Below are 16,236 nucleotides of genomic sequence, written 5' to 3' on the forward strand. Positions count from 1 at the left end.
AAAGTAATTCACTATTTAAAAATTAAAGCCATACCTTTTATTTTATTCGTGTTTATTCCGGTTTAAGTATCCCTCGGCATATTAACGTAAATTCTAAAACTGTATCACATACTCTTCTTTTACTGGTTTTTTCTCTAAAACAGAATTAACATAAAAATAAATTATATAATAGGTTTACCAGGGAAAGTAATGCAATTAGCTACGTTAGACTTTAGCTTAATTAAATATTTTATTCAATCGCTGTCTTAGGTCTCTTGTAGATGTCCTTTTTTTACAACGGACAACAGACCGTGTTTTAACCGGACAACAGATCGTGTTTTTAACCAGACTCATAGTGTTGTTAAGCCTACGTTGGTTATACCGGTGTAACAAAATGCAGGCAACCACGCTAGTGCATTGATGTATGTATAGTGACCAGACTTATCTCACATTTTTAGAAATTGATTGCTGTATACCTCCTTTTTTTACTTGAAATTAATTACGTAGAACATTAATAGCTAACATGATATGGTAGAAAAATAGACCTGTGCTTTGGTGTACATTGTCAATATAATTATCTTTTTTTTGTGTTTCGGTTTCTTTCTGCATTTTCTCATCTCTTACAAATAGTACACTATTCAAAGTTTTTTCTTACTATTCTATATTACCACATGAAATTGGCGGCTTTCTATTACCACATGTAAAATCTCTTTGATAACAACTTCAAAAACTGACCTGGAGAAACGACCTTCGAAAGCAATGTCAATCCGGTAGAAAATTTTATTGTATAGAAGGATATACTTTTATTGAAGCTCCGATGTCCAATGAGAAAAAGACACCTACAAAAGACTTTAAGTAGGAATTGTCTCTTAAAGTGTTAGAAAATGCCTAAGGACTCATCCAAAATTTGCCTCTTTAACGCACGCTCTTTATCACATAAACTCGTAGCGTGTGTCTTGGTGCAATTATGTATAAAATATTTTCAAGCGTATTTGGTAATATATTTGAATCGTAGGAAAAAAGGAGAAAACTACTAAGTCGGTGAAGAGAACTACATATTAACCGTAAGACTCAAAATGATTTATATAATAAATTAATTGATGACGATTCGAAATATGAACGAAGGATAAATACCATCAGTACATCACAATGTTGATTTATGTACATTGACGTCAAATAATAAACTTAAAAGAATTAAAATAAAAAATCCCTATTGGTTAGGAAATGATTCATTCCTCTTTGATTGCAGTTTTTTTCACTTAAGGTGAAATGTTATACGTGGCTTTGGATTGCTTGATCCTTTCAGACACGTTAAATTAAGAGCATCCCATACTGTTTGCTACAATATTAAATATAAGAATGTTACACATGAAGCTCACCGCAGAGATTTATACTGAATCAGGTTTAGGTTTTTAAGTCGACTGCTTGTGGCAAATCCATAAAGGAAGCTGCCATAATCGACAATAGATCTAGCATATGCACGATAAAACATTAAATTCATCTTGGGATTAGCACCCGATCAGAATCGCTAAATTCTGTCTTTAGAACCGCCAAGAATATATTTCCATGTAAAGCCGCGTTTACACGATGACAATTGGCGAGACAATTGTCAGAAGACAACTGACTGGCATGAAATTATTGTCTTCGTCTAAACACTTCAGGCCAATACCTTGCCAACTGCCCTCACAATTGGCCCAAAATTCAGTTTTCTCCGGGAGTAGACTGAGGACAATGAGCTGCGCCCAGTGAGCCCCCCACCACTCGAAATCTCAATTGGCGCCGTGTGAACGGTGTAGGCCAGTAGTGCTGTCTTGTTTTTTGCCAGTTCCCTCACCGAACACCACAGATGACGAGCAGTCGGCCATGTTTTAGCTGTCTACTGCCATGGCAATAGTTGGCCCCGTATAAACATCTTCTCGTTCAACTGGACTGGCCTCCGACAATCCGCAACCACGTGATGACAATTGTCCAATGGCAATTGTCTCGCCAATTGTCATCGTGTAAACGCGGCTTTAGTCCTGCGAATTATCATAATCTTCAAGATACATGCAACATGTATCATTTCTTCTTATAGCTTCATCAATCCAGTGCTGAACATAGACCTCCCGTAAATAATTACACTACTTCCGGTCTTGAGCACATTGAATTGAGTTGTTTTGGATGCCATGCGACCATCTTGTTGGAGGACGTCCTCAATTACGATAAGCATCGTGTCTTGGTCTCCATTCTAATATTTTCTTACTCCATCTTCCACCTCTTGACTCTTTCAATATGACCTGCCCAGTTTCATTTCAGCATTGTAATTATTTTAATTGTTTGTTTGTTAGCATTAATACCACAATTAAGGTGGCATGGGCATGTTCAACGGATGCCAGCAACAAGACTCCCCAAAAAAGTAATAGAATGGCAATCGATAGGTCGACGGAAAAGAGGAAGACCCAGATTAGAATGGCAACACGGCGTAAACAAGTCCATGATGCGAATATAGGAAGAGATGGTGTTTAGGTATCGGACGTCGAAAGACGTTCTAAACCGATGTATATAATTATTTTAATTGCCTCACTACTATATGTCATCTCGTGTAAGTACTACGGACAACAAATCCGCGAGAAGAATTCGATAGAATCTTTTCGTAAGAAGTATTCATCTATAACTAGAGAATCGGCTCAACCCGCTTATTTAGACTATTTTATTTGTAGGAGCGTTATCCGATTTTTAGATCGACTATTAACAGTCTTATACATAATGCTATACAGCTGCTTTACTTAGTAGCTATATGTGTGTTCTGATTTTAGGTACTTGTGTGGTTGTTTTGTAATTCTTCGACTTTCTTGGCTGCGCTAAGCTTGATTTTCTAATTTAGAGCATACAGGGTGGTGAATCATCAAACGGGCCATGGGAAATTCTAAATTGTAGAATTCCTGCTTCCCTAATTATTTTACACCAAAAGCCATGGGAAACTATTTGTAGAGGACTGAAATCTGTATCGAAAACAAATGTAAATTGTTCTACGAATTAAACGTATTCTAAAATTTTGCAAAAATATAATACATTTTTCAGGCTACATGCAGTGCAAGAATGTGTATGACGTGTTGCGTTGGTTTGCGTTCATATTGATGTTTCTGATATTTGACAATATTTGAATTGCCAAAATTTTTATTTTGTGATTTATTGTTTAAAAAACAATAAAGTTGATTAAAAAATGTACTAAGTTGAGGAGAAAGTAGCAAAAATAAAAATGTTTTATTCACGCAATAGTGCGCGACGTGACAGTTCTTTATTTAGCGTAAGATATCTCAATTCCAAGTCATTCAATAATTCACGGGATTTTACAAAATTTAAAAAATACTGAGACGGTAATTTTTATTTGTATCTGTACAAACAATATTGCTGAGGTACCAAGAAATTTAGGCAATCAAAATGAAATAAATGTATTAACAGCAGTAGTGCAAAATCGTAGAATAAGTTCTAGGACCATTGCAGACCAGTTTAATATTCACAATTTCAAGGCCTTAAAAATTATGAAACAGAATAAATTCCGTTCATATAAACTTCAATGTCTTCAAGAATTAAGAGTGGATGCTGAGAGACGACCGGAATTTTGTTATGACGTTTTAGAGAGGGCTAATTCAGACCGACAATTTTTAAAAAAATATTTAGTTTAGTGATGAATGTACATTTACTTTAAATAATGAACCAAATGTTCAAAATTATTGCATTTGGTCGACGAGAAAGCCTGAGGATATTATTGTAATCCCAATATCGTCGAAACATTAATGTCTGGTTAGGAATATTTAGACACAATATTATTGGACCATTTTTCTGTGAGGAAAATTTAAATTCAAAATTTTTTTTAGACTTGCTACAAGAAGAGATGCAAGGCAAAATCCGAGGAAAGCGAAATGTGGGAAGACGAAGAATATCCTGGCTTAAGAACTTAAGGGAATGGTTTGAATGCAGTAGTGCAGAACTTTTTAGAGCTGCAGTCAACAGAGTCAGCATAGCCATGATGATTTCCAACCTTCGATAGAAGATGGAACTTAAAGAAGAAGACAAGAAGAGATTTTACTTAAACTTGCAGAAATAGCTCCAGATGAACAAGAAATTTGGTTTCATATGGATGGATACCCTGCGCACAACAACTGGGAGGTTAAGGAATTCTTTAAAAACAGCTTTAATAATTGTTTGATTGCACCTAACTGTAACATTAAGTGGCCTCAGACATCGGGAGATCTAGTTCCAAACGATTATTTCATATGGGAGCATCTAAAATCAAAAATCTATTCTGACCAAAAATTTACAGATATTGAAGCATTAAAAATGCGAATTATTAAAGAGTGTGCAAACAACGCCACGCGTTCTGGCTAATGTTAGACGAGAATTTTACAATCGATTGGGATACTGTTTAGTACAAAATTGCGGATTGTTTGAACATTTGTTATAGTTTTATGTTTAGAAATTATCCTAAATTATTTTTAGGAATAAGGATCACAGTAAAACTAGGCTGAAATGCTATGAATTGTTATATAACCTGGAATTGAATTGAAGTGTATTAGAATATCTTACGTTCAATAAAGATCTGGCAGTGCTTGCACTATTGTCTGAATACAACATTATTGCGATTTTTCTTCAATTGAGTAGATTTTATTAACTTTATCGATTTGTAAACAATATAATTTATTGTTTAGAAAATAATATTTATTGTTCAGTAGTAGTAGTGTATTTAGTAAAAATTATTGTTTGCACATCATAAAATATAAATATTGACAATTCAAATATTGTCAAACATCTTATCAATATGATCAAACGCAACACGTCATACACATTTTTGCAACACGTGTTCTGACTTTTAGGGGTGGCCTGAAAAATGTATTCTATTTTTGTAAAATTTTGGAGTACCTTTAATTCGTAGAACAATTTTAACATTTGTTTTTATTACAGATTTCAGTACTCTACAAATAGATTCCCATGACTTTTGGTGTAAAATAATTAGGGAAGCAGGAATTCAACAATTTAGAATTTCCCATTGAGTTTCCTAAGGCCCGTTTGACGATTCACCACCCGGTATACAGTTTTACATATTTTAGAACATTTTTTAGTAATCACTGACTGATTATTACCACAATAATACCGTTTAAGGCAGCAATCGAATATTACTATTACTGAAGTAAGTCACCAAACAGCTCTGACATTATTTAAACAATTTTGATATTAGATTAATATTTTTTTTCTTTAAAAAAATAATTTTCAATTTTGTTTTGATTATACAATATTTATTTGATTTTGTAAACCATCATTTTCTGACTTGTTAAACTGTTTGTTCGGGCTGTTAGGCCGTTGTCTTGAGATTACTTCTCGACGTTCGCCAACAATAGGGGCTGGCATCTTCTGGAGATGTTACTGCTTCGCTTAATGAGTAAGAGAGAGACAGAAGAATATATTTTCTCTCTCTTTCTCTCTCGAATATAAAAATGTTCCTTTTGTATATATAATTTAATATTATATATATATATATATATATATATATATATATATATATATATATATATATTGTATAAAGATATATATACATATACATATACATATAATATTATATATATATATATATATATATATATATATATATATATATATATATATATATATATATATATATATATATATATATATATAATAAAATATTTATTAATATTATTATTTATGTGATATGTTTTGTATTATTTATTAAATGTTCATAATTATATTAGTCTTTTGTATTTCAAAATAATAATCTCAATAAATCACTGTATGATTCAGAACTGTCAATTTTGAAATACGTTTGTGTCATGTCCTCGGTAGTATAGTAGTCAGTATCCCCGCCTGTCACGCGGGAGACCGGAGTTCGATTCCCAGTCGGGGAGGACTTTTTTATTAATATTATTACATGGTAAATGTATAATGGTAAAACATATGCGTCAGTAGAAAAGATATTTATATTATTGTCATTTTTAAATACTTATGAATATTGAATTTTAATTTGTATTGTATTATTATATTAATAACAAAATAAACAATGAATTTTACTGCAGAGTATGTGTAAAAAATTTTTTGCATTTATTGATTCAATCCTTCATTTACTTATTACAGGTCAAAAGTTAATTATTAATTGTTAGTAAGTTGTTATTAATTCTGTTTCTCTTTCTGCTATGTCTTACCTATAGCATTACATATGTAATGATTGTGCAGATTGACTCCCAAATAAATTTGTAACGGCGAATGCGTGTATAGAAGTGTAACTTCCACCGGCAGTCCCACTGGACTGCCACACCCGTTTTTTAAATCTCGTTACCCGTCTTGAAGTTCAAGATTTTACAAACAATATAAATGATCATATTAATTATTTATGTTTAACAATATCTTACCTTAAAATTGACTTAACAAATGCTTCTTTTTGCGACGCAGTAATTCTAGGAGATGGAAATCCGTCTTGGGCCAAAAGAGAGTTCAACCACCTACTTAGGTTATCACAGTATTTTTTATTCAAAGCTAATAAAATATCACTAAAAATGTCTACCGAGGTTCTGGGGGCTGTACTTCCTAGAAACAAGTAATTAAACATAGACTTTTGTGGAATGTATAAGTAATTCATGCTTATAAAAACAAGATTCTTTTTTATTTAATACTATATTCAACCAAAGTCAATCATAGTGAGGCGTGCGAAACCACATATTTTCGACTTGCTTTTAAAATCTGAGGGACGAAATTTCACTAATTGACGTTTGCTATATTTCTCGACATTTTTCTTTGAATTCGGAAATAAAAATGAACATTACTTTATTCCGACTATGCTCCATGGCAAAGACGATTACGTTTACACCCATAAAAAAATAAATAAAGAAAATATTAAAATTAAAATTTGATCGCTGATCCAATTCAAACTAAGTTCTTTAGTTTGACTGGATAAAATTTTACAAAACATACGTTCATTTTACTATTCGAGAATAAACGTACCAAATTTTACAAAAATCCTATTAAGAACAGTAATCTAGTTCAATTCTATAATCACAAATACTTCTGGTAGATTTGATCAGCTTTGGTTGGGATCAAGTTTTGCCTAGACCTGGCAAAGGTCAGGTCTAGGTCAAGGCGTTTGATTACATATAACTATTAGACACTTTAGCAGACATGAGTATAAGAGGAAAGATATTTAACTTAATGGAAAATTACTTAAAAAATCGATATCAAGTTCTGCAAAGAGTAGAAGGGAAATTGAGTAGTACAAGAAGCATTAATTTTGGTATTATTCTACACCACAAGGGTTCAATTCTAGAATCACAAATACTTCTGGTAGATTTGATCAGCTTTGTAGGGATCAAGTTTTTTACATACACGGATTTAAGAGTAAGTCCTTTGAAGAACAATACTATGCTGGATGTGTTATGCCCTTTCTAACTCTGACAACCATCTTATAAAGAGGATATCCCATGGATAAAATACCTTAATATCGGTGCTAAAGATGGCTTCCACAGAAAAAACTTATAACCTTAAATTTTTTTTGCCTATTTCGAATAAACACTTTGAGGTTTCAGCAAAGGTTCTTTGATTCCCTCAGCTGCGTATTAAGCCAGTGAGATCGTAGCTGCTTGTATCCAGAAACGGAATTCCCCTCTTAACGTGACATGGTCAGTCAACAAAAGAGTTCCGGGTGTAAAGCTGTAGAAAGATTACATAAATGCTCCAGCAAACAAAGAAAAAAAGGAGGCTTATATAGAATACCGTAAACAAATGAACATCAAGGCTGCAAAGAAAAATAACTTTAAAGAAGAAATTATGAAAAATATGTCTTCAAAAATCCTGTGGTTTGTTTCAACGAATATTTTTCCAAAGTTGGAGAAATATATGCTCAGAAATTAATATAACATTCATCTCAACCACCCAAGAGAGACGTTGCAATAAACTTCTTTTTTATCACCTGTGAATGAAAATGACGTTGTTCAGATTTTAGCCTAATTAAAATCGAACAGAGCACCAGGAATAGATGGTATTAAATCTGAAGTACTTAAAAACCTAGCACAAATACTAACTCATCCCATTACCTATTTAATAAACAATGTATTTTCTACCGGTAATCGGCCTGAACTAATTAAGCAAACCGTGGTGACTACCATTCATAAGAAAGGCGATCTAAAGTTAACAAACAATTAAAGATCAATCTCACTAATCACTTCACTTTGCAAGATATTGGGAAAAGCAATAAAATATCAACTATTAGTGGTATATTTAGGAAAATATAAGTTAATATAAAACAAACAATATGGTTTTAGGAAGGTAGTATCCGCGGAGAATGCAATATCGTATAAATCAAATAAAATTTACAACTTAGTCGACAGCAGTACATCAACAGTTTGTGTATTACTAGACCGGACAAAGGCATTTGATAAGTTTAGTCACACACAACTATTTGACACTTTAGCAGACATAGGTATAAGAGTAAAGACATAACTTAATGGAAAACTACTTGAAAATCGATGTCAAAGAGTGCGGGTAGAAGGGAAATTGAGTAGTATAAGAAGCATTAATTTTGGTATACCACAAAGGACTGTATTAGGACCCATATTATTTATACTGTATATAAACAATATCTAGAATACAACAAACCGGCATATATATATATGTTTCGTGGACCTTAAGAAGGCATTTGACCGAGTCAAATTAAAAGACGTTATCCACTTACTGTACGCAAGAGAGATACCTCTAGGAATAATCAAAATGATCGAAAACATCTACCAAAACAACACAATAAAAGTAAAAGTAGAAGAAGAACTAACCGACCCTATTGAAGCTGGCAATGGGATAAGACAGGGAGATTCCCTGAGTCCCCTATTGTTCAACCTGATTATGGATGAAATAATAAAAAAAGTTAGAACTAAAAAAGGATACCAAATGGGAGAAAAACAACTTAAAATAATCTGCTATGCAGACGACGCAATACTACTCTCTCAAAGTGAAGATGATTTACACCTTATGCTGCACCAATTTAATATAACCGCCAAAAAATTTAACATGTTAATTTCCCCAAAAAAGACAAAATGCATGGTTACAACAGCAAATTTACTAAGATGTAAACTGGAGCTGGAAGGTCAGATAATATAACAAGTGATGGAGTTAAAATATCTAGGCATCACATTATCTAGCTACGGAAAGCTCGAAACAGATGTGGAAGACCAAGTGAATAGAGCTGCAGGCTGTCTGAATGAAACATAATGGAGAAATGAAAATATCGGAAAAGAAATGAAAGGCAGAATTTACAAAACAGTCATCAGACCAATAATGACATACACGCCAGAAACAAGACCTGACACAGAGAGGACAAAAAGGATGTTAGAAACAGCAGAGATGAAAATACTTGGAAAAATTGATGGTAAAACACTATGGGACAGAGCTAGAAGTACAGATATACGACATAGATGCAAGGTGGAGAACATCAAAAACTGGGTAAGAAATAGAAGAGTAGAATGGAACGATCATATAAGCCGAATGACAAGAAATAGAGTAGTAAAGACGGCAAGAGACGGTTCCCCAATAGGAATACGATCAGTAGGAAGAACACGAAAACGATGGAACGACAACTTACTGGAGACACATTGAAAAACAGACAAAGACATGTTTATATAAAAAGAAGAAGAAGAAGAAGATAAACTCCTTATACTGACCAGTATATAAACATTTACAAGCTATAAGTAAAAATAAAAATCTGAATATTAATGGAGTGAGTAATACAAAATACCTTGGAGTTCAAATTGACTTATTTTACGATGGGATATAAACATAACCCAAACGTAACATACACGATAGCCATCATCAGAAAGTTGTTTACAGACATAATCACTATAAATTCAATTTTAATCACTTCAATTCAATCACTAGTAAACGATTAATTTTCAACTATAAATAGTAAAAAACAACAAAATTATTTCATAGTGAGTAGATACGTTGTGATTGTTTATACATTCTGTAAGTCTTCAATGTACGCTCGAATTTAAATGATTTATTGTATCTTTAGCGATTTTATTCGAGGATTATTGAATTCGGTAGGGAAGACTACACCATAAGAGCCCAAAACATCCGAAAAACTATCTGAATCCTTAGAAAATGTATTATCAGACACCCAGGGAAAAATGTTCTGAAGCTTTCTACTAAATTGCTGAACTCTGCCAGCAACGAATTCTCCAATGAATTGGATCATAACTCAAAGCTGTACACACTGACAGAAGGGATCAGTTTTCCGATCCGAATGATATTTGTTCAAAGAGAGGTTAAAACATAAAAATTCTTTTAAAAAAGGAACCAGTATTAATTAAATTCCTTCTTTCAGTGTCAAACCGGATGATTTATTATTATTATTAAAATTTATGTTACTTAAAGAACACTATTCTCTAATTAAGTTAATCACAAAGAAAAATTACCTAAATTCATGAGTATCCTTAAAACTAAACTTTCACCATACGCTTGTATCACTTGAGCGAGGGACGTTTCTCTACTTTGAGATATAAATTGTACTAAAAAACTTGAAACTTGCTTCACAGCTTGAATTTCTGGTAACACTAGACAGAGGATGGCTGAAATTAAACATACTATTAGTAAACAATATATTGCAAATACTTTTAGCGTTTAAAGAAGAAAATGAGGTCTTAATACCTTAAAAACTTAACTAACATGGTTGGTCCTTACTGAGTAAGTTAGTGTTGTACTATTAAATATCATCATTAGCATCCGTCAGTTTTTCGCGTTTACTACCTCAATATGCCACCTCGATACACCTTCAAGAATTTATATATGTTTTGCAAATTATAACCCAATTATGTTCTATTCTCTGTATATTGTCTGTCCATCGCGTAGGTATTCTACTCCGATGTCTATTTTTACGGGTTATCCAGTCCAAAGGTCTTTTAGTCGATCTATCATAGTTAAGGCGTGCTCAACGGTGATAGACATTTTTCTATAATATCTTTTATGTACATTCCTCTGAGAATCTTCCTATTTTTCCTTTACGTGATCTTTACCGTGCTGGTAAGATACTGTGTCCCCAACACGGCTTGTCCTAATGCAGCGAACGTCCTATGAATATCCAGAACAATAGGGCACAGGTAGAACCAAATAAACACCTGCGGATGGGCAGGTGTTTAAGATGCACCTCCTCAGGGGTGCATCTTGGGAAAGGTTTTTACCAAGAAGAAAAAATTCCAGACCACGGCCTGTATAAATTTGGCAAATTATTCTTTCACTACTTCTGAAATGGATTGAGTGCTTAACACTTTGACTGCGCACTTTTTAGGGATAATGTATGCCTGGTGCGGAAGCAAGATAATTGCAGCAATACTTAATTAATACAACAACAATTAAGAAATTATATACATTGCTATGTGAGTGAAAGAGTGAAATGCTTTTGAACTACTATAAAATCCTGTTATATAGAAATATAAATTATAATGGTATTCAATAAAAAAAAATAATTAAACGATTTTTCTACATACCGCATTGAAAGAGCGCAGCAATATCTACACCGCACGAGGTAAGTAGTTGCGGTACTTTCTTAGCCAGAGCCGCCAACATTCCAAAAAAACCCTCTAGGACGTCAGACTTCTCTGAAAGTTGATTGGTCGTATTATATTGGGCGCACATTTGCATTGTTGTGTTGGTAAGTTCGTAAAGAAGTTGCTGATTTAATCTACAGAACTCATCTTCTCTACCAAACAGTATTAAAACCTAAAAAGAAATGATATATTTAGTATTGTTCTGAAGCTATTTTCCAGTGGCATTTTAAAGTAGATACAATTTTATTGGGAATAAGCTACAATTGAAGGTTAAAATAGGTTTATTGATGTTCCAATTTCCACTTCGGAAATCGTGCTGATTTTTGAGATAGATATTGAGATTCTGTGATCTCGTTGATTTTTCGGTAATCAACACAGAATCGAAGAGTGCTATCCTTCTTCTAGACGATCATCACTGGGCTCTTATAGGGTGATCGACTTGGTTGGAAGACACCTGCTGCAAGCATCTCTTGGACTTCGTCGAACATGACTTTTTTCTTGGCTGAAGAACATTTAAATGACTTCGTATTAGTCGGCCGTGTGTCTGTCAGCTTGATTTCCATCACCGTGTCTCGTGTAGTGGGTTGTTTTAGTTTGTCGTCGAAGACATCTTCGTACTCCTGCAGGATTTCCCGTACGGTTGGGACTGCAAATGGTGGAGCTTGGTCATCGTGGAGTTGTCTTTGAATTGTTTTGTTTGGATGGATGCGACTTCCAGTAGAGGACTTTGCGTGACTTGTTGCCAACATGTAGACATTCTCGGTTTATGTCTATAAGTACCTTTTCTGTTTGGAGCCATGGCATGCCCAAAATTAGATCTTGATTCAGATCGTTAACAATTGCACAACTCGTTGTGGACTGAAAACTTTCAAAATCGATGACGACTTCGACTGTGCCCTGACTGTGAGTAGTGGCGTGTCTGCAAGCCAACTGGACCATTCTACGCCTTTTGTGCAAGTCTGCCGACTATAAAGTCAGGGTTGATGTAATCCATCGATGCACCGGTAACGATGAGAACCTGGACTTTCTTTGAATTGATGTTCGCATCGATTCGTGGCAGATTAGAGACTATCTTGTCATTGATTAATGAGTGCCCCTCTCGTCGTTTCACTGGTTGTTTGGTTATTGACGTGGTTTCGGAGTTGGTTTCTGAGCTGGATTTCTATTTCTCCAGTCGTCTATAGTCCCGATGTCATTGGTTGTCTCGGTGCGAACTGTCCCCTTGTTTGGTTCTGATTGGAATTCTTTACAGCTTTGGGTGGTTCGGGTTATCGAGCTGTACGCCGTGAAATATTCTTGTCGACTTGTAAATCTTCATAAATTCGACTCAGATCTTCTTCTGCTTTTGGCATGTTATTGCGTAGATGTTTTCGGATTTCTGGGCGAATCAGGTTCATAATGGCCCTGCATCTTTCTTCTTCGTCAATACTAGGAAGTAGTCTTCGGAAAAGAGCCATCTTGGTTAAAATAAACTCGGCTATGGGCTGATATCTTTGATAATGTCCGTAGAGTTTGGACATTAGTGATGATCGTTTTGTTGTGTCGTCAAAATGATCAATCAGCCTGTCGAAAAATGTTTCATAATTCAGACCAGTCGTGAATGGGCTCTGTGCCCATTGAGCTGTCTCTCCTATTAGTAATTTTTCTAGGATGTAGGCTATTCAATGCTTGGCATCTATGTTCAGATTGCTCATGTGGTCTATTATTTCATTGACGAACTCTTGTGGATTCTCAGTGTCGTCGCCAGAGCATGTAGGTGATGCAGGGGTTCATTTTGGTTGTGGAAGTTCCATTTTTGGTTTGTTTTGGGATCGTTCTTCCATTGATTTGCTTTGCACTAGGGTTAGTGCCGCCACAGCTTGTATTAATGTTGATAATACTGATGCTGTCTGCGTTTTGTGGGATTATTCCATGTGTTTGGTTGTTTCCAACCACCGCTCTTAAGGAGGAACGAAGGTTTTTAGATTCCATCCTCTAGGTACTCGGGGACATGTATCCTGGCCTTACACTTAGCGAGAGGTTCACCAGGGGCTCTGTTGTCAACAAGGTGCTACCGGCAATGTAGAATACTTTAACAGTACACTTGAATGTATATATTTGTCTTACATGAAATATTTGCCAGTATTCTACGCACAGTAGCTACTGACTAGCCCTGGATTGCGGAATAATTGTAAGCCCCTTCAGGTCTTTTATTTATTCTCGCAATCATGCTCGATAGCGAAGGGCCCACTCCGTACGGCCACTTCTCGTGAAATAATTAATGAAATGAAAAGTCGCGTGGGGACCTTTATTTATTTTCAAAGAATGGTTTGGCGACGAAGTGTTGCTTCAGCTCGTCCACCGATTGAGGAGTAATTCTAAGTCCGTCCGGGCTTCTATTTATTTTATTAATTATTATTAATATTTTGAAAATTGAAATCTGTAATATGGTTACTTAACAAGTTTTTCATGCAAAGCTTAGGTTATGTTACTAAACATGTTTCACGACCGGACCCTTCAATTACGAGTCGTTTATTTTTTTACCTTTTTTTATTTAAATTAAACTTTAAAAATTTCATGTGTGTCTAATACTCTGAGTTTTAGACAGAAGTGTTGCCTCAGCAATGGCACAGAGGGAAAATAACGACACCAATGAATTCGTTTATATCGTCATTTTCATATATCTTAGTGCTTATACGATTAATCGCCTGATCATTAAACTAACTTAGTATTTAATATATATTTATATACTTACAGTTTTTGCTACATTTAGTATATTAGACTGCGGACATTCTCGATATATTGTGACTATTAGTTGCAAAATGTCATTTATTAAAGGTTTGCAATCATCCTTCAGAGTGCTTACACCACATTTAAAAACTACACTCAAATCCTAAAAATAAATTCATTGAACCACGATACACTTTAGAAGTTTTTCTGTTTACCTCGATAACTTCTACATTTCTACAATACTTCTCTCCAATTATCCTAAAGATTGGCATCATCTTTTGCATTACAACTAAAATTGGCTGCTCTACTTTCTTCTCCCCACTTTCGATGCTCAACGAACTAAACAGAGCTGCAATCAGCCTCAGTCTTATCACCAAAGAATTGCTTATTGCTGGAGTCTAAAACATTATAGTAAAGTATTAGCAGATAATAACCTTAGAGCTTTTAAAAAGAAAATCAATCAATACGCTTTATAAATTCATTACACATAAATATGGCCAATTAAATGGAGAAAGAGAAAACAAATTATACAATGTCACTAAATGGTAACACACAGATAAACAATGGAAATACAACGTAATAAGAAGATAAATGATTTTAAAGAACTGAATAAAAACTGAATTCGCAGAGAGTAAAGAACGAAAAATAGGAAAGTATTTCTTTAGATGTCAGAGCTTAAAAATCTTAGGGAATGGTATGGAATCACCCGCCGTACTTCAAGCTTTGCATTTACTTGTAACTGAAAGAAGAACACAATAAAACTGATGTTATTCTAACTCAATATTAAAACCATATTAGATAAACAAATTATGCACTGCTAACAAATCAATAAAAGTAATAACATTCCAAAAAAAAACAGTAAATGCTTCTTTGAATGAGGAATACTTACTGGGTCAGCTTCGCTGTATTTTTGAAGATCTTCAAAAGATGGCGCTAATATCATATTAAGGTAAGTCATTATCCTATCAACTGGTAACGTACTTAATACTCGTCCTATACTATACATCAGTCTTCGACACTCTGCAGGTTTTAGATTGCCACTTTGTAATACTGTCTAAAACAAATAAAAATATGCCTTATAAAATTATGTATAAAGTATGTAAATAATACTACCGCAGAGATAAACCGCAGAATTTGCACGGCCAACAGATGCTATTTTGGGCTCAATCTCCTCCTTAAATCCACGATTATATCGAGAAATACAAAAATAAAATTCTACAAAACAATAATACGCCCAATCCTAACATATGGTTCAGATACCTGGACTCTAACAAAAAATAATGAAAACGGTGAACAAATGATGTTATGATGTTTCGAAAGAAAAGTACTAAGGCGAATCTATGGAGCGGTAAATGACAATGGAATGTGGAGAAGACGATACAACTTCGAACTTTATAGAATATACCAGGAACCTGATATCGTAAAACATATTAAGATAGGACGTCTGAGGTGGATAGGGCATGTAATGCGGATGGAACAAAATGACCCAGCTAGAAAAACCATCATTGATAGACCCATTGGTCAGAGAAGAAGAGGAAGATCCAGAACAAGGTTCCTTGATAACATCGATGAAGACATGAGAACACGGGAATACGTACTTGGCGGAGATAGGCGATGAATAGGGACGACTGGAGAGAAATTCTTGAGGAGGCTAGGACCCAGCCAGAATGATGATGATGATAAAGTATGTAAATGAGGTAACCATAAACACTTTACGCGAAGCTAAATATAACATTAGCATCTATATATTTTGGGAATATTATTTAAAAAATAATGTTAATGTAAAAATGCCACAAGAAAGTAGCTTAAGACCTAAATTCATATGGTCTACAGAAATCAGATTAATATAAATAATCTATTGTGGGCTGCAAATTCATGCCTTCTAAATGTCGTAATATTTGATAGTCGTCTAAATCGGGCACCTCTCCATTTGAGAACTACTACATTATTTTATTCTTTCAGAATAATGACATTA

At 34.2% G+C, this 16,236-nt stretch overlaps 1 protein-coding gene across 1 annotated transcript in view; it reads right to left on the bottom strand.

Annotated features, from left to right (window-relative positions):
• cdm (importin-13-like protein cdm) overlaps positions 1–16,236 on the bottom strand; it is a 47,114-nt gene that overhangs the window by 4,430 nt on the left and 26,448 nt on the right. Inside the window, exons 11-17 of the mRNA XM_072529284.1 lie at positions 15,151–15,315; positions 14,477–14,659; positions 14,287–14,424; positions 11,493–11,724; positions 10,425–10,577; positions 6,381–6,555; positions 35–134 (exon numbers count right to left, since the gene is read on the bottom strand). Of these exons, the coding sequence (XP_072385385.1) occupies positions 53–134; positions 6,381–6,555; positions 10,425–10,577; positions 11,493–11,724; positions 14,287–14,424; positions 14,477–14,659; positions 15,151–15,315 (1,128 nt within the window). The 3' untranslated portion in view covers positions 35–52. The remainder of the gene's footprint in view (positions 1–34; positions 135–6,380; positions 6,556–10,424; positions 10,578–11,492; positions 11,725–14,286; positions 14,425–14,476; positions 14,660–15,150; positions 15,316–16,236) is intronic.

This window comes from Diabrotica undecimpunctata, chromosome 4 (assembly GCF_040954645.1).
Source record: "Diabrotica undecimpunctata isolate CICGRU chromosome 4, icDiaUnde3, whole genome shotgun sequence".
Classification (NCBI taxonomy): Eukaryota; Metazoa; Arthropoda; class Insecta; order Coleoptera; family Chrysomelidae; genus Diabrotica; species Diabrotica undecimpunctata.